The 26,495-nt window shown below is 40.5% G+C and overlaps 1 protein-coding gene across 3 annotated transcripts; it reads left to right on the forward strand.

Annotated features, from left to right (window-relative positions):
• Positions 1 to 209: 209 nt before the first annotated feature.
• LOC120555941 (aminopeptidase N-like) lies at positions 210 to 24,836 on the forward strand. 3 transcript variants are annotated; one of them, XM_039795149.1, is made up of 22 exons: positions 210 to 416; positions 12,022 to 12,066; positions 14,709 to 15,441; positions 15,573 to 15,715; positions 16,058 to 16,197; positions 16,417 to 16,543; positions 17,513 to 17,667; positions 18,152 to 18,265; positions 18,367 to 18,510; positions 19,031 to 19,096; positions 19,350 to 19,415; positions 19,502 to 19,677; positions 20,287 to 20,363; positions 20,505 to 20,638; positions 21,097 to 21,152; positions 21,232 to 21,379; positions 21,505 to 21,596; positions 21,765 to 21,875; positions 22,248 to 22,415; positions 22,999 to 23,139; positions 23,602 to 23,683; positions 23,788 to 24,836. In XM_039795149.1, the coding sequence occupies exons 3-22, from the start codon at positions 14,837 to 14,839 to the stop codon at positions 23,938 to 23,940; spliced, it is 2,898 nt and encodes a 965-aa protein (XP_039651083.1). In that variant the 5' UTR covers positions 210 to 416; positions 12,022 to 12,066; positions 14,709 to 14,836; the 3' UTR covers positions 23,941 to 24,836. The 3 variants fall into 3 exon arrangements, with proteins under 3 accessions (XP_039651083.1, XP_039651084.1, XP_039651085.1); XM_039795150.1 differs by lacking the exon at positions 12,022 to 12,066; XM_039795151.1 differs by lacking the exons at positions 210 to 416; positions 12,022 to 12,066 and adding an exon at positions 13,755 to 13,772.
• The last annotated feature ends 1,659 nt before the right edge of the window (positions 24,837 to 26,495 follow it).

Raw genomic sequence — 26,495 nt, forward strand, 5'->3', positions numbered from 1 at the left:
CATTCAAGCTGTAGGTTTTACTTTGTCAGCAATAAGCTGAGTCCCCAGGCTGTGGTCAAGCAGCATCATGCATCATGGGAAACCTGCATCAAACTTGTCAGAACACTCTGTACCTCGGAGTTCTTTCTCCTCAACCACGACGACTTTGCAGTCTTGTTGATCCAGCCACATTCTTTTAGCCCCCCTTCCCACTAATTTAGGGATTTTTTTGTTCTTTTATTTTGTTGGAGTTCAAGGGAGTTGCCCCCTCCCTACATCGCAAGGAAAGCCTGTAGCTCTCCCCACCTCCCACCTCCACCCGCACAGATGCAGACTGGGAGTATTTAACATCAGCCGGGATCATTCCACTTCAACTTCTGTGTCTCAGGCAGACTTACATCAGAGCTCGCAGTGGACGTCCAGCTACACGAGGTTTGGTATGTACGGTTTCCCCCATTTTTGACATGTTAATTTATTCCACATGCTGCATGCCAAGTCACTTCTTTAGTTCCAAGTTGGTACAGGTTCTGTACAGCCTGTGTACTAGCTTTACAGCCTTTGGCGTGTTGCGCTGCTTCTTTTACACTGAAGAAGGTTTCTTAGAATTGATCTGCAACAAAAAGATTTGTCCCTGACTTGTTGGCAAATGGTACATGAATGCAGCGTGAACAAAATATATCCACTGTGAAATGCTGTTCATGAAAAGCCTCTGAAGTTAACACAAAGCAGCCGGTCCTTCTCTGGTTTCAGTCCAAATGAAAAATCAAGTCTAGTAACCACTATGCAAACAGTAAATAACACCTGTGTAATGCAGTTGTAGGAAATAATTGTATATTTAAAGTCCCAGTTTGACTTCTTGGCTCTGCTGTTGAATAATTGGTTTTCAACGTCCAGCGTGGGCTGTACTGGATGTAAACTCTGCAGCTCCTACAGCTGGCTGAAGCTTCTCTGTAGCCTACAGTGTGGAGCTGAGAGCACACACAGTGTAGGTCACAGGTTCATGTGCAGGTCGAATGATAATGCAGTGTGTATGGGTATTCGCAGGTATTTTACCTTCACATTCTTTAGATAAGATTACACTTTATTGATCCCCAACATGGAATCTGGTTAGAGTGTGAGAGAAGAAAGAAATAATGCAAACAGAGTGAGTGTGTGTCATGCTGGTGATGTATTTCTCCACACTAGCCATATGAAGATTAGAGTAAGGCAGTGTCCAGTTTTTGTCCTTCCCCCGCTGTCACCAGTAAGTCACAGTCCTGTGCAAAAAGCAGAAGGCGTCTGCCATTACTAACTACTACTCCTAATTTGATGTACAAAAAATGCAAAAGTAGCCAATATGTGTCTGCACAGGGCATATTGTACAGAGCATTTCATGATTTCTATTCACAAAGGTTTACTTGCAGATGTTTTTTGTCCAATAAATACACAGTAGGCCTACTTGCACACCAAAGAGGAGAGTCTGTTAAAATCCCACCGGGAAACCGAGGTGGTCACATGGCTCTTTTGTTGTCATTTGTTACTCCATGAAAATATGTGATTTCTTGCGCCCAAGATAAACATTCCCACTCACAAGATTATCCCGCGCTCTACTGGTGGGGGGAGGGGGGGAGTGAAGGGGGAAGTTCTTGTGATTTGTTTGGCTTAGAACTTGGCCTAAAGGAAAAGTTGGGACATCGGAAGCATTTATCTAACAGACAGGTGATTCATTTCTACTACTTTCTACTTTTTGACCCCTGCTATTGACTGATTGTACTTCACCCTGAAAAACAATGACATCATTTTTGACTTTTAACATAGACTGCACCTGGAATGGAATCCTTCTGGTTTGTCACATTAAGTTTTAATCTTGAATAGTGTATAATATCAGTACAGTACATAGTAGGACATGTCATGACAAGCCAAACCGTACCCCTTATTAGGAATTCTTTATTAAAATTTGGCAAACTGTTTCTATTATTTATCACAGTTTCTAACAGACAAGATGACTGACATTCAAAGGCAAATCACAGTAATGTTTGGTCTAAATTGAATTAGACCTTAACCTAACTATTTGACATCTGTTGTTTTACTTTATTCAACAATTATATTGCCATAAAAATGTTTAATTTCTGTCCAAACTGCTTTTCAATTTGCAGTAACCACCAAGTAAAAACCAAGTCAAAACACAGCAACTGCACAAGCTAGCTTTTGCAATAGTCATTGCTAGAATTTGCTAAAACTACACTATTTTGTTCTCTACCTCTATTTGTGAATGAGAAACATACACGTGACAAAGGCCCTGTCACTTCTGGATGCCCCATGGTAAACCTACTCAGGTCACCAAGCACCCAGACAATGAATTAGCAGTCACACTTTTATACCTATCATTCAGTAAAACACAGTTGGAAAATATCACATTACATTAGTTTAGTCTGTGCAGTTTATTAATTTAGGTCATTTCTATTTTAACAACAAACTTATAACAAACTATGTTACTTAACCATTATGTTGAACTCTGTCTCCTCTCCAGTCCCTGGGTCTGAACCAGAGCTGAGGCAGAGTGCTGCGTCATATAGAGCAGCTTCATATAGAGCAGCTTCATATAGAGCAGCTTCATATAGAGCTGCTTCATATAGAGCTGTGTCATATAGAGCTGCTTCATATAGAGCAGCTTCATATAGAGCAGCTTCATATAGAGCAGCTTCATATAGAGCAGCTTCATATAGAGCTGTGTCATATAGAGCAGCTTCATATAGAGCTGCTTCATATAGAGCTGCTTCATATAGGGCAGCTTCATATAGAGCTGCTTCATATAGGGCAGCTTCACATAGAGCTGCTTCATATAGAGCTGCTTCATATAGGGCAGCTTCATATAGAGATGCTTCATATAGGGCAGCTTCATATAGAGCAGCTTCATATAGAGCTGCTTCATATAGAGCAGCTTCATATAGAGCAGCTTCATATAGAGCTGCTTCATATAGAGATGCTTCATATAGGGCAGCTTCATATAGAGCAGCTTCATATAGAGCTGCTTCATATAGAGCAGCTTCATATAGAGCAGGCTACAGGTGTCTCACTCAGGTGTGCTGATGGTGGGAGATACCATTTATCTGGGTCATAGGTGAGGGGAGATTTTCTAGTTGAAAATGTGTGTACATTTTTGTATTTTCTAAAGTTAGATGAGTGGAAAATGATTTGTTCAAGAGTCTATGTGTTTTATGGTAGAAACTAGCAGTGAAATTATAAATGTCTAAATGGTAACATAATTGAAGCGATTAAGAGTGGTCTGGTCTAGTGGGAAGGGCTTAACATATATAAGCCTCTGGCCACGATGGGGTCAGTCTGAGGGGGGCTACAATCCAGACACGTGATGTGAAACTTTACTGGTGAAAAGATGATTTTTAGGGCCCGAGCGCCGACAGCGGCAAAGGCCCTATTGAAACTGAAGGAATTATTATTTCGTCAAATGAATTTCCTTTTTGAGGGGCTTAACATATTCAAAAACTCACCAAATTTGGCGGTCGCATCAAGTTTGGTGAACATTTATGTATTTTAAGGGTTTTGCGAATAGCTGCCCAAAAATGGCTCGCTAGCGCCCCCTACAAAGTTAAAAGAATTGAGCCCCTGCAGTGCGTTTAACGTAGACTCACGAAACTTGGTACACATATGTAACATGTCAAGATGTACAAACAACGTCATTAGAGCCATACCCTAAACCCAACAGGAAGTCCGCCATTTTGATTTCAAAGTTCGAAATTAGTGCGATTTTGGCCATTTCCACATGTCGTACTTTAACGAACTCCTCCCAGAGATTTCATCCGATCAACTTCAAACTCGGTCTGTGCCATCTTAAAGTGATGGTTCGGATTAATTTCACCCTAGGGTCCTTTGCACCATGACCTCGAGCCAAACACCCCCACCAAACCTCTCCAGGAGCCACTTCCACCCAGCACGCCAGGTCTCACACGTTTAACACATCAGAAAATTAACTTTTTAGATCTCTGCGCCCGCAAATTCCAATCACTTTTACAGTTTTGTCATCTAAATATAATGCCTGTCCCCTAGTTTTCTCTTCAAAGATGAAGTTCATAGTTAACACCCAGCGACACAAGATCTGCTCTGTGGTTGAAAGCCTTTATAGTTTGCACATTATTTTTTTATAGCCAACATCTCAATTTAAAGTGATGGTTCGGAGTAATTTCACCCTAGGGTCCTTTGCACCATGACCTCGAGCCAAACACCCCCCCAGAAGCTTTTTTCACCTGGGTCTAACATTGGGAGAGTTAGCGTAGAGTAGCGTTATCAGCTGAATAGCTTAGCGCAGGGGCTAATGGATCCGAAGTGTCTCTTAACATTACCCCACTAATGCCCGAAATGATACCAAACGTCTACAGTAGTACAAATAGGTTATGCACTCATAAAACGATGGATTGGAAAGTTTGTAAGTACACCAGAAGTTTATGTAAATAACACTTGCCTGCTGGCTTCTGCTCTCTGCTGCTGTTGTTGCTGCTGTAAGACGAGTGCTTAGGGACATCTACAAATTACAACACCGAAAAGAGATGCAACAAAAATATGTATTAATTTAACTTTTTTTTTAAAGTAAGTGCTGTAGTATAACTAGCAGGAGACAAGTTATAATTGAGGTAAGTTTGGAGACATTACCTTATTTAATCATTAAATTTATAAATATTTTTGTTGCATCTCTTTTCGGTGTTGTAATTTGTAGACGGCCCTAAGCACTCTTACTGCCCGGTAGTAACAGCAGCAGCAGCAGCAGAGAGCAGAAGCCAGCAGGCAAGTGTTCATAAACTTCTGGTGTACTTACAAACTTTACAATCCATCGTTTTATGAGTACATAACCTATTTGTACTACTTGTAGACGTTTGGTATCATTTGGGGCATTATTAGTGGGGTAATTTACGAGATACAAACGTGGGTCCATTAGCCCCTGCGCTAAGCTATTCAGCGGCTAACGCTACTCTACGCTAACTCTCCCAATGTTAGACCCAGGTGAAAAAAGCTTCTGGGGGGGTGTTTGGCTCGAGGTCATGGTGCAAAGGACCCTAGGGTGAAATTACTTCGAACCATCACTTTAAGAAGTTAAAGATGAAAAGTTGTTAAAAGAAAAACTTTTCGTCATAGGGTGTGGCCGTGGCGGGGCGGCCATTTTGTGCGTTTATGGAGTTATATTCCTATCTTTAATCAAGAGCGCATTCTTTCAATTTGAGAGCATTTCTCACTGATATTACGTTCAGATTTTGTAATAATTTCCCTCAAAACCTTGCTCTCACACTCAAATAGTCACTGCTCGCGCTTGGATTTTCTCTGCTTGTGCTCAAAGTTTGTGCTCGCGCTTGGATTTTCTCTGCTTGTGCTCAAAGTTTGTGCTCGCGCTTGATTTGCTCTGCTTGCACTCAAAGTTTCTGCTTGGACTCAGATATGTTGTTGTTTGGACAGATTTCCTGCTCTCAGCTTTGAACCTTCTCCTCGCACTCAGGCTGATTCTGCTCACTTGCAAAGTTTCTGCTCTCGGATTTCTCCTGCGCGCTTGGATTTTTTGTGTGTTATAACCCTATCAAAAGTCAACAACCAATAGAATGCCAGCTGTAGTGTTGACCAATGAAATGATCCCAACCCCGTTGAGGGTGCGTTCACTTTACTTTAGAACGTCTGTTGAGGGCGGCTGCACTGTAACCTGACTGTAACCAAGTTTATATATCCCGCGCCCGTTTATAGCTTTATTATAAGTATATGTCAACAATGTGCACAGAATGGTCGACGCACTTTCACCTGCACCCGTCAGGAAACGGGAGAAAGCTTTGAAGTGGGACGTATGAAGTTATGTCCACAACTACGAGGGTGAGTAACATAACTTAAGCACCTAGCTAGCTAGCTAGCATATGGCGCTAGCATATAGCCTAGCTTGATGTCCAGAAACAAATATATGTTCTTTATTGTATAGCTAGCTAGATTGAACGACATATGACGGACAGTGTGTGTATATGTGATGACCCTACTTTGTATTTTTTCCTCGTTTGGTTAACCATATTCCTGGGATTTGGCTAATTTCATGTTAGAGCCAGTAGTAAAACATAAACTGTAATATAACTGAAAGAACACAAGAAACTGGATTGTTTGTGTCAGTTTTTGCATCACTGTTGTGTGTTGTTCATCAGAATTTAGTCTTCATTCCTTCATATAACATTAGTTTGAAAATAGATTCATAGCAATCTGTATAAAACGTAATGTTAAGTTCAATTTTATCACTATAATAAAAACAGATCTAGAAATGATATGGTTTCTTATTTGCTCCTTAAATAGCAGTTATTTGTTTAATTAATACAAAGCAAACTGAACTGAAAAAACAAGTATTTTGTTTTACTTTCTTTTCATCCAGGTGGGGCTGAGGGGTTTGACCCCTGTTGATCTGTGTGTCATATCACCAACCCATGACAGCTAGAATTCACCCTGCTACTCCAGATCTACCTACTGTACGGCTGGCTACAGACTACAACCATCTGCTCCAGATCCACCTACTGTATGACTGGCTACAGACTACAACCATCTGCTCCAGATCTACCTACTGTATGACTGGCTACAGACTACAACCATCTGCTCCAGATCTACCTACTGTACGGCTGGCTACAGACTACAACCATCTGCTCCAGATCTACCTACTGTACGGCTGGCTACAGACTACAACCATCTGCTCCAGATCTACCTACTGTACGGCTGGCTACAGACTACAACCATCTGCTCCAGATCTACCTACTGTACGGCTGGCTACAGACTACAACCATCTGCTCCAGATCTACCTACTGTACGGCTTGCTACAGACTACAACCATCTGCTCCAGATCTACCTACTGTACGGCTTGCTACAGACTACAACCATCTGCTCCAGATCTACCTACTGTATGACTGGCTACAGACTACAACCATCTGCAAGTTTTGTTTGTAGTGAACATCATCAACAGCTGCACTTAAAGTCTCCTGGGTTCATATGGGACTTGTTTGTTCTCCATACTGCATCAAACACTGTATTATTTTTTTGTGTTATATTAGTACAGACAACAGTAAGTATCATTACTTAATCACAGTATATATTGTTCTGGTGTACACTGTTGACTTGACTCCATGCTATTGACTATACTTTAGCTTGCCACTACCTCATAACTTTACCTTAATTGCTCTTGTATAGTTAATTTATCTTCTACTAGTTGTACATACCTCCTATTTAATTGAATTATTCTTAATTTGTGTTGCCATACCTGAATCATCCGTCTTGTGAACACTAGGCTTATCTTATCTTTATTCATAACCCTGCTCACAAACTCACCTGAACCTGGGTCATCTGTTTGCCAATATCAATGTTCCTGCTACAGTAAATCCTATAGGCACATTGTACTGCTTCACCGTAGTATGAACCATACACTTTTAAGGTTTTGTGTCAAATATTGTGCAATTTGTTATGAATTACTCATTGTTTTGACAAGGTAAATTAAAGCTATTTACCAAGTGTCAGCTCTGGTAAATTTAATTGTACTGTTTTGTTTTATAAATGTTATGGAACATGAAAAAACAATTTGCCTTGATCAGGGTTTTAATTTGTTGCAAATGTGAACATGGTTTTAATAATCTGTATCTTATTGCTCTGAAAAACTACAATGATTTAAGAAATAGCAGTGATACTTATCAACATTTATTGAATTGATTGAATATATGGACAGACATTACAGGCACCTATTCATGTCAACAGAGAAAACAATAATTTGTTCTCTCTTTTATCACTTTGATTATACGCTGATGGTGCAGAGAAGGGTGAAGTCCTTGTAGATGGCACTTTGAGGACAGACCGATCCAGGAACTCTCCACTGTTGTCTTTGTATAGTATGCTCCTATTAAAGACAGATTCATAGACATCAACACGTAATATATTAGGTGTACATAGCTTGCTTTAACATCATTACTATCTTACCTTACCTTCTCTGATTTGGTTTTGTGGACATCAGTAATTTTCTCTCCCAGGCCTGGTTGTGCACCCTGTGAATTTAAGCAAGAAACATAAGTGTATGTAACATGATTTTACTATTATATTATTATTATTTTTACAATTGCATTATTATCAGACTTGCCAACCTTCTTGGTTTGTGCTACTGCTGCCTGTCCTCTGCACACAGGTGAGTGATGTGCTGACTGGCACAGGTCCATGCACATAGTGCAGCTGTGATGCAGCTCAACGGGTACTTAAGTCACACCTGGAAGAAGAGAAACAAACCAACAAAATACTTGTTCTTTCTGCTCAGTTTGCTTTGTATTAATTAAAAAATTACATTTAAGTTGCAAATAAAGCATATCATCTCTAGATCTGTTTTATTAGTGGTGAAATTGTACTTAACCAGACTGGGTCCGTGTACTTTTTCGTTCATTTGATTTTCATTTCATAAACAGGTATTAAAAACAAATGGTTATTTGATTTTCGTTTTAAATCATGGGGATCAGACCCCGGTGCTGGGTCTAATATTCTAATATTAGCTGCTGCAGCTAGCTAGCAGCTAGCCACCAGCCCTGTGAGCTTGGTCCCGCGGTTCGCCTCCCGGTGCTGACTGACTCTGGTCCGTCTGCAGAGCTGCGTTATCCGCTCTAGCTGACCTGGGAATCTACGGCTGCGTGATTTATTCATATTTTATTTACTTTGCAGTGATATGCTATGCACTGATGTCAGGCAGGCTTGCTGCTGCTTTTAGTCTGAGCCTGTGAGATAACTAAACTTCCTTTGAATATAACGTGCATATAAATAGACGGAATAAATAAAAGTCCCCGGAAATAAATATAAGTAAAACATATGTATTTAGGCTATTGAACTATAATGACTAATGCCTATATATGTATTGCCTCATTTATGTATTTCATGTTCCATTTCATAGCCATATTTATTATGTAAAGGGGCAAAAATGGACGATCAGTCGCCTCAGGAAGTTATAGACAGTTTCCCTCAACAGCAGCCGGGACATTCTAACGCTTAACGTGAAAAAGCTTAACGTGGTAACTTAATGTACCTAAACAATGATCAATCAGATATCAATCAGTTATCAGTCACGTAACGCGTACAATAATTGGACTTTGGGTTAGATTTTTTGACAGTTTTCAGTGGTTATGAGGAGCAATTGAGAGAGAAATTTGGTAATCATTGATCATTGTTTAGGTACATTAAACCACCTCTATTTGTTTCTGGACATCAAGCTAGGCCATATGCTAGCTAGCTAGCTAGGTGCTTAAGTTATGTTACTCACCCTCGTAGTTGTGGACATAACTTCATACGTCCCACTTCAAAGCTTTCTCCCGTTTCCTGACGGGTGCAGGTGAAAGTGCGTCGACCATTCTGTGCACATTGTTGACATATACTTATAATAAATCTATAAACGGCGCGGGGATATATAAACTTGGTTACAGTCAGGTTACAGTGCAGCCGCCCTCAACAGACGTTCTAAAGTAAAGTGAACGCACCCTCAACGGGGTTGGGATCATTTCATTGGTCAACACTACAGCTGGCATTCTATTGGTTGTTGACTTTTGATAGGGTTATAACACACAAAAAATCCAAGCGCGCAGGAGAAATCCGAGAGCAGAAACTTTGCAAGTGAGCAGAATCAGCCTGAGTGCGAGGAGAAGGTTCAAAGCTGAGAGCAGGAAATCTGTCCAAACAACAACATATCTGAGTCCAAGCAGAAAGTTTGAGTGCAAGCAGAGCAAATCCAAGCGCGAGCAGTGACTATTTGAGTGTGAGAGCAAGGTTTTGAGGGAAATTATTACAAAATCTGAACGTAATATCAGTGAGAAATGCTCTCAAATTGAAAGAATGCGCTCTTGATTAAAGATAGGAATATAACTCCATATGCGTTTCGCCGCCGAAACAGGAAGTGGGTGTAACTCGAGTGTACGTTGTCCAACTGGCTCGAAACGTTTCAGGATTCATAAGAGTCCGACCCTGAGGACAAATAAAGGCCGATATTTACTTAAAGTCATAGCGCCCCCTAGTGGCAACAGGAAGTAGGCCTAAAAGTCAAGGTGCTATACTTTAACGAACTCCTCCTAGAGATTTCATCCGATGGACTTCAAACTTGGTCTGTACCATCCCAACACCTTAACGATGAAAAGTTGTTAAAAGAAAAACTTTTCGTCAGACGGTGTGGGCGGGGCGGCCATTTTGAGTGTTTAGCGATGAACAAAGAAGTTGTTGTAACTTCAGTGCACGTTGTCGTATCTGCCTGAAATTTCTCATGATGGACAAGGGTCCAGGCCTGAGGACACCTACAGGCCAAAATTTACTTTCGGTCATAGCGCCCCCCACTGGCAAGAGGAAATGCGCCTTATATGACAAACATCATCCGATTTGCATGAAACTCAGAATGTGTGGTCTACATGTGATACTGAGCCGGCCCCTATAATATGACCACGCCCACTTACTCAGGCCACGCCCCCTTTCATAACATTTGAACCGTTTAAGGTAGAGTCTTGTGTGAGGTGTCATTGAACTCAGCAGAGACTTCTTTCTTCATTGGTGATGGTTTGACCCGCCCCTTATGCTAAAGCCCCGCCCCCTTTCTTAAAATTTGAACCATTTAAGATAGACCCTTGTGTGAGGTATCAATGAACTCAGCAGAGACTTCCTTATTCATTGGTGATGGTTTGGCCCGCCCCCTATGTTGAAGCCACGCCCTTTTTAATAAATGCTGACCCATCTAAGGTAGAGTCTTGTGTGAGGTATCATTGAACTCAGCAGAGACTTCCTTCTTCATTGGTGACGATTTGCGGCGTCTGAGTGCCGCGCGAATGCACGGTCGCAAGGAGCGGAGTCCGCCAGTAACCCCGAAGCGTACCGAGGCGCGAGGGCCCGTCCATCGCTGCTCGCAGCTTTAATTTGTGTTTGTTTTTTGTGCATTTTTTTGGTAAATAAAAGCACCTTCACGTTTTGCAACTCAAGCCATTGTGTTATCAACTTTTTTAGTCCAGATTCCCAACGCTTTCTTTAACAATACATTTCAAAGGAAGTGACGTATTGGGAAAGTTTATTTCACATACTTGTGTAGTTACTGCTCTCTGTCTTTGTACTGTAGATGTTTCCATCTTTCAGACCAAGCACAGATGGCCATGGGCATGTTTAATGTTCTAGAGAGATCCTAGACAGTCTATATTTGTGTGGTCTGTAGAGTTTAATCAGATTCATAATTTCCAGATGCTCTCTACCTGTTGGGTGTTGAGCTGTGACTGTGGAGGATCCTTTTTTTCCATTTTGGTGCCTGAAGGACTCATTGATCTTTTTAGCCTCGATATTTTAATATAGTAGATAACCCGGATCAAGCATTGCCGGATTTTTTTATGTGGTCATCTCATTTACTGCTGCCTGATCTAGGGAAAGTAATAGGATTTAGATGGTAACTGACTTTACTTTGTTCAGCTGTTTCATTAAATCAGTACTTCTGTTTTTCCTCATGACTACGTTTCCCAATTTCAAGATTTGATCGGAGTTGTACTGCTCTCACAAATAATGCTTTAAGTAAACCTGTCAAATCAGGGTGTATACATATTTTTCAATGCACACACAAAAAATGAATCATTGTATGTAAATGTAAATAATGAGAGCGTGTAGGAGCGGCACTGTCCATAGTAGTGAAACGGAGCCATTGATAGACAGACGCATGGACAGAACATACCATGGTGACCCTGATCAGACGTAGCACTTTTTTAGCAGCCTGGGGTAGCTTTTGTAGTTTTTGTCAGTGAGAGTGAAGCGTTTTCCTCGCTGCTTTTGCGTTGCTGTGTTTTCAGGCTGTGTGCGCCTCAAGTTGAAAAAAACTTCTACTGAACGGAAAAGCGCTAGATGCAGTGGGCGCGCCCAAAATGTTCCATCTGCAGTCTCCTGCAGGACCCTTCAAGCTTAAGATCCCCTTTTTGCAGTCCGCAGATAAACCGCTCTCAGTGTGCCTCTGCAAAACGCGCCTCTGTCCTGCTTGCTTTTTGTGGTTGTAAATTGTAACTTTTAATTCCATTTCATCCACAGACAGAAGGGAAGTGAAGGGACAGTCAACGAGAAGGAGAGAGAGAGGTGCGTAAACAGCTGTTTCTGCTGTATGCGTCCCCCTTGCTGACTTTGAGTTATTATTGTGAATGCTCTGATTAATAAATGTAAATAAATAATGCTTTGTTTGAGATGACACTTGACTTTAGTTTAGTTTTACCAGCTGGCATCTACGACAGGCGTGGTCCAATGTGCTCCAGACAGTTTCACACGGCGGGTCTGCAACTGTGAATGTTACTGAAACACAGGGCTGGACTGGCCATCTGGCATACCGGGCATTTTCCCGGTGGGCCGACGGACTTTTGGGCCGAATCGCCGATATAAATAGGCCTTTTTTTTTGGCCGGTCCGGCCCATAAAGAAGTCACAGCGGCCCATTGGTTAATTTTCTTTATTGGCACTGGCCTGACCCAATGAAATCCAGGATCCCCCTTCCCCACTCCGGGCCGCAAATTTACGAATCCCACTATGGCCACGCCTCCCGGCCCTGAGACGTGAGCTGTAATAGTTATGCTGGAAGTTTAGCATTCACGTTATAATGGACAAACGACCACCAAGTGCAAGGGAGGTGCAGAGAAATTAGAGGAGAAAAAGATTAAGAATCTACAGCGACATGTTTGGGTCTGTAGTAGCTGCTTCAACATCAGCATTACCTGAAGTAGAGGAGGAGAGGTGGCTGGCTAGAGAAGCAGAAACAACGATGTCAGGGAAGAAGGCGAGGAGGAGGCGAGTGAGGAAAAGATGGAAGAGAGAGTAGATGACGATGTGGTAAGGATGAGAGCAAATTAACACAGACTCTCAGGAAGGGAGGGGCGGTGTGTGTGTGTGTGTGTGTGTGTGTGTGTGTGTGTGTGTGTGTGTGTGTGTGTGTGTGTGTGTGTGTGTGTGTGTGTGTGTGTGTGTGTGTTTGTGCGTGTGTTCGTGCGCGCTCACGCGCGAGTGTGTCACGTCATAACGACAACAAGCAGTTTGGCTGTAACATTAAAGTTAGTGGCTGTCTGGTAACCTAACAGCTTAAGCTTACATTGAAAACGCTAGCGGTTAGCCTGTAGCTGAAAAGTCTGTGGATCTATAAAATCAGTGATGATACAAGCATCAGCGTTCCTTGAATAGCTTAATTAGCTTCTCTTGTATTGGTGCTCTTTTCCAGGGCATATACTACTCTCAGCTTTATTGTAGCTTTTAGGAAGGGTTATAGTTATGGTTATTGTATTTAGCAGACACTTGTGTCCAAAGCGACAAAATATGAATCTTACAATAGTTAAAATTAACAGTAAACTGTTTTTAAAGTTGCTAAGCCAATATTAAGCAAAATAGTAATAATAAAAATAATGACAATACAATATCAAATATCAATAATAAAAAATTATAAAAATACCATAAATATACAAATCATAACTCTAAGAATGAATGATTTAAGTGTAAGATCAACAGATAAGTCTTGAGTCCCCTCTTGAAGGATCCAAAATGATCACATGAACGCTGAACACTAGGCAACTCATTTAATGGAACGCACGCATATTTTAAGAGGACTGTCTGCAGGGAATGTGTCTGACCAATCACGGGGGGTGTGGGCCGCCTGGCCCAAAAATGCCAGGGCCGATTTTTTGTCCCAGTCCAGCCCTGCTGAAACATTAATAGGAACGTGAGTTGTGGACTTTCAACCGCAACTCATAGTCTTCATCAGAAGATAACGGTTGTTATGACGGTGTCCTCACGTGAAGAGCAGTCAAGGTAAAAGATTAGGAATGAGCTTTGATGCTCATTACATACAGTACGTCATACATTGATAAAGATTAGAAAAAACAATACATTTCAAGTTTTAATCCCCCTATGTAAGCCCTATCAGAAAGTGGTAGAAAATATTGAATATATATTTCTTAATTCTTATCAAACCTTTTTCTTTTCTTTTTTTTTTTTTTTTTACAAATATCATTAAATAACAAATAAAATATTGGTTTGCTTATGAACAGCTGACAGATCTGCTGACATTTCTGGGTGTTTCCAGTAACTCCCAAATGTGTTGCACCATCATCAGATGATGTTATAGAGGAAACATCTGTACATGCTATCAGATAGGAAGGAAAGGAGGGATGTTAAAATAGGACAAGATGTTCTACTTCAAATTATAAAAGAACAATGTATGATTTGAGTCAGTGTTTTCTTCTATCATGTACGTCAGTATGCTCTGTACCGTACCAGCAGATAGACCACAGCTGATCCCTGTGCACTTACAGATGATGTAAAGTGATTTTAATATACAGTACAGTAGAGCAGATTGAAACTGCTGATCTCCCACTAAGGTCAGCAGAATTATGGCACTGGTAAACTTTAGTGCAATTACCTGAGAAAGGTTAGGCTAAGTTGGCTAATGGCTTTATGGTCTGTAGTTTATGAGTTAGGACTAGGCCTACATAAAAATGTCAGACTGCTGGGAACATCAAAGACCGTCTCGATCGATAGATGTGTATGATAATTACTGAAAATGAATGACTGAAATGTAATTCATTATTGGTATTAAATAAAACTAGCACACAGTTACAATGGAACTATAATTTCAGTTTTGAACAACACTGATTGTGCACCATTTCTTGACATTTACACATCTCACAGCTGCTGAGTTGCAGACTAAATAACAGAGGTCTTCCCATGTTTCCATTTCTCCTTTAGGTGTTATGAAAATGTGTTTTTGCCATGGTAATAGCTCAACCATTAACTGAGGAGGGAAGAGACCTGCTGTGCTGCACAAACACAGACTGAGATCCCTCAGAGTTCTTCTCTGCCCTCCTGAATCGGACATGGGGAAAGTCTTCTATGTCAGTAAAAATGTGGGCCTCGGGATGCTTCTACTGGCGACTGTTGCTCTGGCTACGATCATAGCTTTGTCCATTGCCTACGACAAGGAAAGGGCCAAGAATCGAGGCAAGCCTGAAAATGGGGCAACAGACAGCACAAGCATGCCAACACCACTCACCACCCCTTCCACCCCGAAGGAGCCCTGGGACCATTACAGACTTCCAGACTCCCTTGTTCCTGTCTCCTACAATGTCACCCTGTGGCCCAGGCTGAAACCCAACGCAGACGGCATGTACATCTTCACCGGATCTTCAGCGGTGATCTTCAGCTGTGTGAAGGAAACGGACCTCATCATCATCCACTCTAACAAGCTGAACCTCACCAACTTCTATGGGCACCATGCTAAGCTGAGTGGCCTGGGTGATGCCACTGCACCCACTATACAAAAGACTTGGCTTGTCGTGAAGACCCATTATCTGGTTCTTCAGCTACGCAGCGCACTAGCTGTTGGAGCGTCGTATGTACTTTACACAGAATTTCAGGGGGAGCTGGCAGATGACCTGGAAGGCTTCTACAGGAGTGAATACACTGAGGATGGTGTGAAGAAGTAAGCAATGACATAGCATGGCATAATGGTGCACCATCATTGTGCATCATTGTTACTCTTGCTGTGACTTTGGATGATTTTGGTTGTTGGATATCTATTTTGTGTTAAAGTTTAATTGGAACATCTTGCAGAGTTGTCGCTACCTCGCAGATGCAAGCAACATATGCCAGGAAAACCTTCCCTTGCTTTGACGAGCCAGCCATGAAAGCCGTCTTCATGGTCACCATCATCCACGACCGGGGCACCGTGGCTCTGTCTAACGGCAGGGAAATAGGTTCGTTTTTAGAAACACAAACATTCAGTCCTTTCTAAGTTTTGTTACATAATTGTAATGTTTCTGTGGAAACTGGACCAGTACAAAAGCAGCTTGTAAAACGAAATAAGATTAGGACAAAATATAAGAAAAAAACTATTGCAATACTACACAAATGGTGGTTAGTACAAGATATGACCGCGTTTTTTTCAGAGCAAACGACAGCACAGCAGTGTTATGTGTGTGACAGTTTAGATGTACTGTAAATAATTAATAACTTGGACATGTTATAAGATAATCAGCAACTAGTTGCTGTTAATGCCAACAGAGTGTCAGAGTCTAACTCTCCCCCTCCCTGAACAGGCACTGCAGACTCTGTCATTGACGGCAGGCCCCTCAGAGAGACTACATTTGAGCCCACAGAGAGAATGTCCACATATCTGCTGGCATTTATTGTCAGTGACTTTGTTAACATTCAATCAACCCAAAACAACAATTTGTTGGTAAGAAACGTTTGTTCCCTGTACCTCTTTACATTATCAGTGTGGTCAGCATACACATTCATTTGGATCACAGACGAAAAGCAGTACAAACAACCACTAATAATGTAAAGGTCAGAGGTCACACCATCTAGATTATATTCCTGTGACGCCAGAATAAAAATCGTAGGACAAAGAAAGTTTTATCCCTTATTCTGGACTAAGCTGTCAAATTCTTTGCAGATCCGAATCTGGGCTCGAAGAAAAGCCATAGAGGACAGGCAGGGGGACTATGCTCTCAACGTTACAGGGCCGATCCTTCAGTTCTACGAACACTACTACAATGCAACATATCCGCTCTCCAAGTCAGGTAGGTTAAGTCTGCATCAACATGGTTAGGCAAACATTTTCCTGTGAAGATAGAAGTATTAATCTCATTTCCTTTACCTCACTTAGCCCAGCATTCAATCTTTCAATTCAGTTGGAAGGAAAAACCTTTTGTGCATTAGGTGCAACCTTTGCACATTTGCTGTTGGACATTTTAAGCAGTGTTTAGAATGACTTCCACTCAGAGGCCATTCCAGGATTTTTTTAAGTGGGGTGGCACAGGGGGGACCAATCATCAGTCAGAATACAGCATAGAAAATCTGCTAAGCAGTATAGGAAAAATTGGATAGGATAGAACATAAGAATGTCATTTTGCTAAATAAAACACATCACATTCATTATTAAATTCACTTATTTTTATTTTCAACAAATTGTGTATCCAAATATACACATTTTCTGTGGGCTCTTAAGGCAAAAATTCATCATTGGAAACATTAATAGGTCATGTGACAAGGGCTGGGAAGATTTATTTTTCACAGAACCGTATAAAAATAAAGTGCAATACACTTACAATAAATGTAATAAAATACTTTCCTCAAACTTCAACAAAGAAAACCTCAAAGAAAATAAAAGAAAAAGAAATAAAGTGCAATACACAATTTATTTATTTCTTACAGCAACAAGTGCTCTACTTTATCATTTTCATGAGTATTTCAACTTCACGTTTCCTCTTTTTTCATCTTCTGTCAAATACACCATGTGGATGTTAGAAAACCAAGCAATTTAAATTGTATTAAAACCGCCGATCGGTGGATCAGATATATGCTAAATTTACCAGGGTATACTTATTATGTGGAAAATGTCTTGTTGATGTCTGATATGCAAGGATATAGCTTGGTGTGCCATTCTATTTAAGAGGAAATGGGTCACATTGAGGCTAATTGCACACTGTAATGGCTTTGGTGGTCGATTTCCAAGACATTTCTGATTTCCTTGTCCCCCCGCCCTCCAGATCAGATAGCTCTGCCTGACTTCAATGCTGGGGCAATGGAGAACTGGGGTCTGGTCACATACAGGGAGACGGCCCTGCTCTATGACCCCATCATGTCCTCCACTGGAAACAAAGAGAGAATTACTACTGTCATCGCCCATGAACTGGCTCACATGGTAGGCCATATATATTTATATTACCATCACATATGTTCCAGTTCTAGTAATGACGAGAAAAAGAAGAATTAAAGTAAGTTAAAATAGGAATATATAATCAGGACATTCATTTGGTGCAAACTCAGTCTCAGCTCCACTCTTGTGAAGAACACAGTAATGTTATAAACATACATTTACTCAACCTCCCTTTGCAAAGGCATGATGACAGATCATCACCTGGGGAAACATTAACCCTGCTCTCTTTTAGATGGATTTAAAGCCTGATGTGAAATTCTGTGGTTAGGAATTTTCTTAAGCCCCTGATTATTCAGTTTGTATATGTTTTGGAGCTCAACTTTAGTGGTAATGTTGGCCAAAATCTTTATATCACTGTCAGACAGCAACGGATTTCATGGGAACATTAACTTTGCTGAGAATGTACTGAAATGAACTGAGGCGTTTACTGTGGCAGAACTCTTTACTCTGTATGTGTTGTGTTTTTTAGTGGTTTGGCAACCTGGTGACTCTGCAGTGGTGGAATGACCTGTGGTTGAACGAGGGCTTTGCGTCATATGTGGAGTACCTTGGAGCAGACTATGCTGAGCCCACCTGGAACATTGTAAGAGCCATGCTGGTGTCCATTTTAAGGTTCAATGACATCCCACAGATATGGTCAGAGTCAGAAAGCCTGTCCTAACTCATCTCTCTGCTTGGCTGCAGAAAGACCAGATCATACTGTCTGACGTGCACAAGGTGTTTGCTGTGGATGCCCTGGCCTCCTCCCACCCGCTGTCCCGGCGACAAGAGGAGGTCAATACTCCTGCTCAGATCAGCGAGATGTTCAACACCATTTCTTACAGCAAGGTCTGCTCCTCTGACAGGATCTTATACATACAGTATTCATTACAATGTTGCCCTTTCACACATTTCTCACAAGTATTATATGATAAATTCATGCATTTATTTTTAAGAGTAATGAGTCTATAGGATTGAAAATACTCAAATCAGGCAATACCTTACGACTTTGGTATCATTTCAAGCCAAATTTCCACTTTTGCTAACATAAATTCACTTTTAGCCAGTTTTACCTGATTTATTCTCTCTTTTTTTAATCCCAGGAAAATGCATTTAGCACAAACACAGAAGAAAACGAAGTTGATAACCCCTTTGTACCAGTGCAACTCTCACTTTTGTGTTTCTTCCATTCATCCAGTCCTGAATCAGGAGCCATGTTTCCCCATAAGGGAAACATATTGTTTTAATATATTAGATTAAATAATAATAATAATAATTATTATTATTATAATGATAATATAAATAATTTGTTGTTATGAGAAGTTCAAACCAGACAAATTGTGGTGGTTTCTGTGTTTATTGTTATCAGGGAGCAGCAGTGCTCAGGATGCTGTCACAGTTTCTCACTGAGCCTGTGTTTGCCAAAGGACTCAGTGTAAGTATTTACTCTGTTAAATGTGTGTGTGTGTGTGTGTGTGTGTGTGTGTGTGTGTGTGTGTGTGTGTGTGTGTGTGTGTGTGTGTGTGTGTGTGTGTGTGTGTGTGTGTGTGATATATGATTTGTCGCTTTATCGTGTGCTGTGGTTAGACTCTGACTCATGACAATGTATTTTTAAACATGTAGCCTAATGCAGCTTTAACATATTGGTAACAGCAAAGGCAATATGCCACACTGCTTTCTCTTCTCAGTCTTACCTGAACACATTTGCCTTTGGCAACACAGTGTACCCAGACTTGTGGGACCATCTCCAGCAGGTCGGAACAGTTCAAAAACATTTCACCTGCCGATGTTTCCTTGGGTGTGTTTCTTCTTCGATTCCTGACTCTCTGTTTGTTGTCAGGCAGTTCAAAACACACCAGGTATGCATATTCCTCACACCGTCCACAACATTATGAACCGCTGGACTCTTCAGATGGGCTTTCCAGTGGTCACTATTGACACCCGGACAGGAAGTATCACCCAGAAACACTTCCTGTTGGATCCAGACTCTGTAGTGGACAGGCCCTCTCAGTTCAAGTAGGAATCAGTTCTACCTAATCCTGCAAGTTCCATGTAGAAGATAAATAAAGAGATTCACTATAATAGCCACCATTTTGATAAATGTATACCCTAATAAAACAATTACAACTGTCTGAAGCACAAACAAAATAGCTCTATGTATTGGAATCATAAAATTGTAAATTCTGTAGCTCTCAGCTAAAGCTCTGTAAGCCTTAGGCACAGCTGTGCTTCAAGCTAAATGCTAACATGGGAACGCTAACATGCTTACAATGACAATGCTAACATGCCGATGTGAAGCGTGTTAGCATTCTAACATTTGCTGCTTAGCACAAAAACAAAGTACAGCTGAGGCTGATGGAAATGTTATTATCTTTGCAGGTATTTGGTCATAATCCAAAGTGATGGAAAAATTATTGACTTAATGGTGGTGCTAGATGAAAAGTAAAAGGGTCGACAAAGTCAGTAGATTTCATCCTTTGGGGACCATGAACTTCTGTACCAAATGTCCTGACAATCCATGTAATGCTACGACTGTCAGCCTGACATTGCCATGCTTCTAGCATGGTTAAAAACCATAATTGTTCCACTTTTTCACTCACCATCTTTATCTCTGTTTCTGTCCAGTTACACATGGTTTGTCCCGATTAAATGGATGAAGACAGGTGTGGAGCAGCAACAGCACTGGCTCCTTCAAAAGACCGGTATGGTGATCGTAAAACCCACTGCTCTTCTATATTCGATCTGCATACAAGAGAAGAAAAGGCTTCCCACCAGATTAGTGAACTCAACCACTGGCATTAACTGAATATTTTGCCAATCTTTTTTAAACTATTTTCCACCAGATGCCCACATTCAGATGAGAGTTTCAGGAGAGGACTGGGTGCTGGCCAACACCAATGTATCTGGGTACTTTAGGGTGAACTATGATCTTGACAACTGGGATCGTCTCCTCTCCCTCCTCAACACCAACCATCGGGTGAGTATGTCACATTGACGGGGTTGGTGTGTACTTCCTAATAGGCCAAACATGTAAAAGTACATTGTGATGCATCGATCTACAGAGGAGAATGGAATTACAGTATAGAGCCTGTCTGAGGGCAAAGCCTGAAATAAATATGAAATAAATAATAATGCTTCTTATTAAACACATTTGGATTTTATTCACTTTACTATTAATTTGTTAGCCTATTTCTTGTTCCGCTTATGTATGGTTTCAAAGGTTTTATTAGTTGTGTTTAATCAATAATGTCCTGTTTTGGCTAATTTCATTCTTGATATATTCCATTATACGTTGGTCTCAAATGATGGTCTCATATTAAATGAGGTTTCTGAAACTCCAGACCAAGACTGTTATATGTTCTTTACCATGTGGACTTGGTCCTCTGTGTATGTGAATTTGAACATGTATGTGTTTATGCGGGTCGTTTCTTTCAGGCCTTATCAATCATCAACAGAGCACAGATCATAGATGATGCGTTCAACCTAGCAAGGTAAAGAAAAAGAGACATTTAAAGCATTAAATCCTTTTACACGTTGGATGTCTGAAAAGAATGTGTTCCGTTTGTGTAGAGCCAAAATAATCAATACAACGTTGGCCCTGAGAACGACCAAATACCTGTCCATGGAAAGAGACTACATCCCCTGGGAGTCGGCTCTGAGAAACCTCGACTACTACATCCTCATGTTTGACCGCACTGAGGTCTACGGAGCTTTACAGGTTAATACTGCTTCACTACCAATACTAATACTGCTCATTCTGATACTAACAGGAGGAGTGTATTTTAAAGGAAAAGTGTAAGATGACTGGAAATAAAAACTATTGCTGATATATTTTTATTATAGTCATACCTCAAGAAACAAATCCAACCACTTTTTGAATACTTCAAGACGATTACAGCTAACTGGACCAAAGTACCTACAGGACACACTGACCAGTAAGCATTCACATACCAGAAGATTATTTTTAAAGCAAAAAGCAGGTGACTGAAGTCATTTCATTCAATGCAATATTTCACTTGGATTGTTACCTTTTCCACAAGCCTCACACATATTGGGTATTGTTATGCTATATTGCAGTTTTTCTCCAACATCCCCCTTCCCAGGTATAATCAGATCAATGCTATTGGAACAGCCTGCAGTATGGGTGTGGATGGGTGCAGGGAGCTGATCAAAAGCTGGTACAGACAGTGGATGGAAAGTCCACATCACAACCCGTGAGTACAGTGCAGTTGACGTCAGTTCTTTTGGGTTTTAAAGATTTAATATTTGACTGTTTGTGCAGTCCGTGTTAATTTGTCCCAGACAGCCTGTGAAACAACTGCCCAAACGTTAGCTGTAGCTAGCTAACAATGTACACACAGACTAATCCAAACAAGTTAATTTAGCCTACTATTGCAAATTTATAAGTGATTTTTCCTATACGACAGGCTTAAAGTTTTTTGTCATACCTTCCGTCAAGGTATGACAAAAAACTTTAAGCCTGTCGTATAAGAAAAATCACTTATAAGTACACACCGACTGTAGGAGTGTGAGCAGAGAGTGTGTTTGGTATTCATCTACTGTATGTTTGCCTCAATGTTGACCAGGATCCATCCCAACTTGAAAAGCACAGTTTACTGCAGTGCCATAGCCTTTGGTGGTGTGGAGGAGTGGGACTTTGCCTGGAGAATGTTCAAGAACGCCACTCTGGCATCTGAAGCTGTCAGGCTCAGGTCAGCCATGGCCTGCACCAAAGCACCTTGGCTTTTAAATAGGTACGACATCCAAATGTGTGGGAAGATTCTAGGAGTTTTGTGAATGAGACACTTGTCTATGCATGTGCTCTGCCATTGTGCAACACTGTAACTGTTACATTCATGTAAGTTTAGCAGACCACGTGTTTCATATGTTTTCTGTACTTTCAAAGACACTGACTTAAACATTGATCTAAAATTTAGTTCCAAAACATGTTATCGACCATTTGACAAAAGTCTCAGCCAGAGATTTCCTGTAGGATATGAGAATGCACATTTTTGCTGAACAACATCCACTTTGACCACAAGTAACAGATGACCGAACAATGACACATAAACATGCAACATGCTGAAGTGGCACAGGAGGAAAACAGTAAAACACCGGAGTGTATTTGCTTTGCATTCCGCCTGAACACACGTTTAAAGCTCAATTGACTTTACTCTTTTAGGATAGTAGATAACAATTTGGATAATAACCACGTCACCCTTTTTACATTTAGCTTTAAAATATTCAATCTTCTGCTAATTTTTCCTCTGAAATAAATAAATTAAAGTAGTGTTTTGGAAATGATTTATTTGTAAGAAAATGTTTTGGTTGAGCCAGGTATCTGGAGTACACCCTAGATCCAACTAAGATCCGCAAGCAAGACGCCACTTCGACCATCCAGTCCATCGCCCGAAACACTGTGGGGATGCCGCTGGCCTGGAACTTCATCAGAGCAAGATGGAGCTACATTTTCCAGCAGTAAGAACACACTCCTCACAGGAGGGTTTGTTGGAGAAACAGTCAGCACTCACAAGGACTGAATTAAGCATGGGAAAATATTGAATACAAAGAATCCACAGCAGCTCTTAACTGTGTGTGTGTGAGTGTAAAAGTTAAAAATGCTGAGGACTTCTAGGTAGAAATGTAACTTCTCCAACTGCACAAGAGTGTGACTGCGTTTAATTCAAGAAAGCTCTAGATAGTTAACTGGAATAACAGTCAAGAGTCTTTGACAATAAATGAAGTGCTGATTATGTTGCGGTCTTTGAGCCTTGACACATGTCCAAACACCACCAGGCTTTATTTGCAGACTTTCCTGTTTACAGGGATATTTATCTGACATATGTTCAATGAGGTCAACAGCAGGATATACACAATTTCCATTCTGCTGGTCACCATCATTATATCACAACCCCTTATCATCTTTCTTTTCTTCATTAGATATGGAAGAGGATCTTTTTCCTTCTCCAATCTCATCAACGGAATCACAAAGCGATTCTCCACAGAGTTTGAGTTACAGGAGGTATGCAGCCCACGCAGCCACAACCACACTGAAGGGTATTTACAGCAAAAATTAAGACAACAAATTCAGGTTTTCTTTCTTTCTTTTTCTGTGTCTCCTTCTAGCTGAAGAAATTCAAAGAAGATAACCTCCATGTTGGTTTTGGCTCAGCCACCTTGGCCCTGGAGCAGGCTATAGAGAAGACCACAGCCAACATCAGATGGGTGACAGAGAACAAAGCCCGTGTGCTCAAGTGGTTTACTGAGGAGTCCACATGAGAACACTTAGACAGGCAATTTTTTTTTTTGCACCGTCAGGGATACGTAAAGAGTGACAATCACTATAATCATCAGGAACAACACGTGGCCAGTCCTTTTTTCTTGGTAACAGTTGTGCAAAGACAGCTGACACAATACATCACTGGTCATCAACTTCAGCACACAGGGACAGACACGTTATGATGATCACATGGATCTCTATATATCAGTGATGTAGCTGTAAATAAAGGAGTTGATCTCTCTCCTCTAGTCCGTGATTGTCAGAGAGACAACCATTGTAAGAAATAATCGTTTTGCTCACATAGCATTTATTCTTGAAAAGATATCAATTTGTCTTTTTCTTTTCTTCATATTTCATATTATATGTTGCTGCTTACTATGATGTATGCAATGCATTTATACCATGAATATGAGGCATTGAGCCACTCATAGAACACCAGAGCAGCTTCACTGTTTGTTTTTGCATTGATTCTACAATTAACTGAAACTGATTAGGGACCCAAATCATGATGGGATGTTAACTACATACTGTATTTCAAATTGACAACTGTGGTTTATTAACATTTCCTGCAGCTTCTTCCATGTTGAGTCTTGCTCAACACTCAATATCTTTACATTGACAATCCATATGCCCTTCACTGGTAGGAGACAAAGATTAGATTTTTATTAGGCTTCTTATCTGTTTTTAAATCTTGATGATTAGATCATAAATCATTGCACTACATGACATACTAATTGTCTAACCAGTTTATGCAAAGACTCAAAAGACAAATTCTTCAGAAAGACCGAATGTTTGTGTCTATTTTTCGACAAGACCAGAAGTTAATTGCTGCTGGTCACAGTGTGTGTTTAACTCTGGAGGTGGTTTCTGGAAGTGATAAAAGGCTCCACATAGACTGGTTCTCCCTGTCTAATTTTCTGTGTGGGTGTGTGTATGACTACCCTCATATGGGAATGGGTCCTGTCATGCTGTCTGCATTCTATCAAATACTGGAATCTTACAGGAAATCTTACACTTCATACAGTTGAGTCAGAAACTGTTCTCATTACAGCCTGTTCTAAACACAAGTTGTGACAGTTCAAGGTGACAACATGAGCTGCTCAGCGGTTTTACAGACTTTTTATGACCTCTATAAAAGTGAAAATAATAAAAGGGTTAAAGAGGCTCACTGTCAAAGTTAATCTACCAGCCACGATGACTACAGCACAGGTTGTGAAAACATTGTGTAATGTTTTCTGTGGCTTTTGAGAAAATTACCTAAGTGACATCACCCGGGTATCTGGGCTCAGGCTTGAAGAATACAAATTTTAAACCGCCATAGATTATCAAAGATTTGTTTCACTTCACTTCGTACTAATGTGAAACAAGAGGTCAAACCGAAGCTAAACATGTTGGAACATCAGTACGAAAAGCAGATCCTGTTGTTTCAAAATCTACTAAGAATTCTTATCCTGCATCATATCAGCTAGCATGGGACATGGTACACGCTAAAATCCGTACAATGAAATAGAATTTGTAATTAAGTGCCTCGGTAATGCTGTCTTTTCTGAAAAGAATGGTATTTAGCTCCATATTTTGTATCCAACACTGTTGAAAGAATATCATACATACTTGGACACAGTTGTATTCTGAAGAAAATTACCAAACTGGATTAATCTTCAAGACAAGACCCAACAAGTTTAGAACCCGACACAGGAGTTATTGACTGCCTATTCTAGATTTGATGATTGTGCAATATCCTGCTGCATTATTAGGACAGACTTAATTTGGATATGCTGGGGAATTTGCAGATTTAGCCAGACATGGTATAAATAGTAGTCCCCTTTGGCCACAAACTGAAGCTTTTCAGGACACATTTTCAACTGAGAGACCTGGTGCAGGTCACTGAATCCAGTAAAAACTAACTAAATACAAGGTAAGAAGATATATGAAGGAATTGGTTTAATGTCATTGCATCATATTGCAATTTGATGTGAAATGCTGTTTGTCGACATGTGGCGTGGCTCTTTTGAGTGCTTTGGCTCTTTTTTTAGGCATTCAGATGGAAAAAAACATACCTGTGTTAAACTTTTTTCAGAAAGGCCAGTTTGAGAGATAGATACATGAGTTTAAGGTTAAAAATACTGTGTTTTCTAATACTATGAGACATATTAACTACACTCATCATCTACAATCATGTTTTTCTGGTGATAAGACATGCCTGACTGTCGGATTCATCATCCTTCACCTTGCTCAGTTGAAGGGTGATGCTTCTGTTCTACTTATTGGACAAGAGATAAATTGTTCGATCTTTGAAATTATTTGCATATGTATTTCTTTTTCTGTTTGTAGACCAAAATCCAAATGGTGTGATGTCACAAAGACATTTCTGAGCCAGTTTTGTTGGCATAGGCGCTGGTGTAAAAAATATGTTTAACCATTGGAATGTCACCATTTCTTAAAGCCACAAGTATTTTTGTCAACCAGAGCAAACATAGAGTTTGCACCATATTTACAGCTAAATACAAGTGTAAGCAAAACCAACCGTTATTCCTTTTTATTTTGCAATGTGCTT

This window comes from Perca fluviatilis, chromosome 3 (assembly GCF_010015445.1).
Source record: "Perca fluviatilis chromosome 3, GENO_Pfluv_1.0, whole genome shotgun sequence".
Classification (NCBI taxonomy): domain Eukaryota; kingdom Metazoa; phylum Chordata; class Actinopteri; order Perciformes; family Percidae; genus Perca; species Perca fluviatilis.

Bases quoted from the DNA above. Each gene is read 5' to 3' on its own strand.
- LOC120555941 (XM_039795149.1), top strand. From the start codon at position 14,837: ATGGGGAAAGTCTTCTATGTCAGTAAAAATGTGGGCCTCGGGATGCTT. The intron at 16,198-16,416 runs GTAAGAAACGTT...AATTCTTTGCAG, and splicing joins CCCAAAACAACAATTTGTTG to ATCCGAATCTGGGCTCGAAG. The intron at 23,684-23,787 runs GTATGCAGCCCA...GTCTCCTTCTAG, and splicing joins CAGAGTTTGAGTTACAGGAG to CTGAAGAAATTCAAAGAAGA.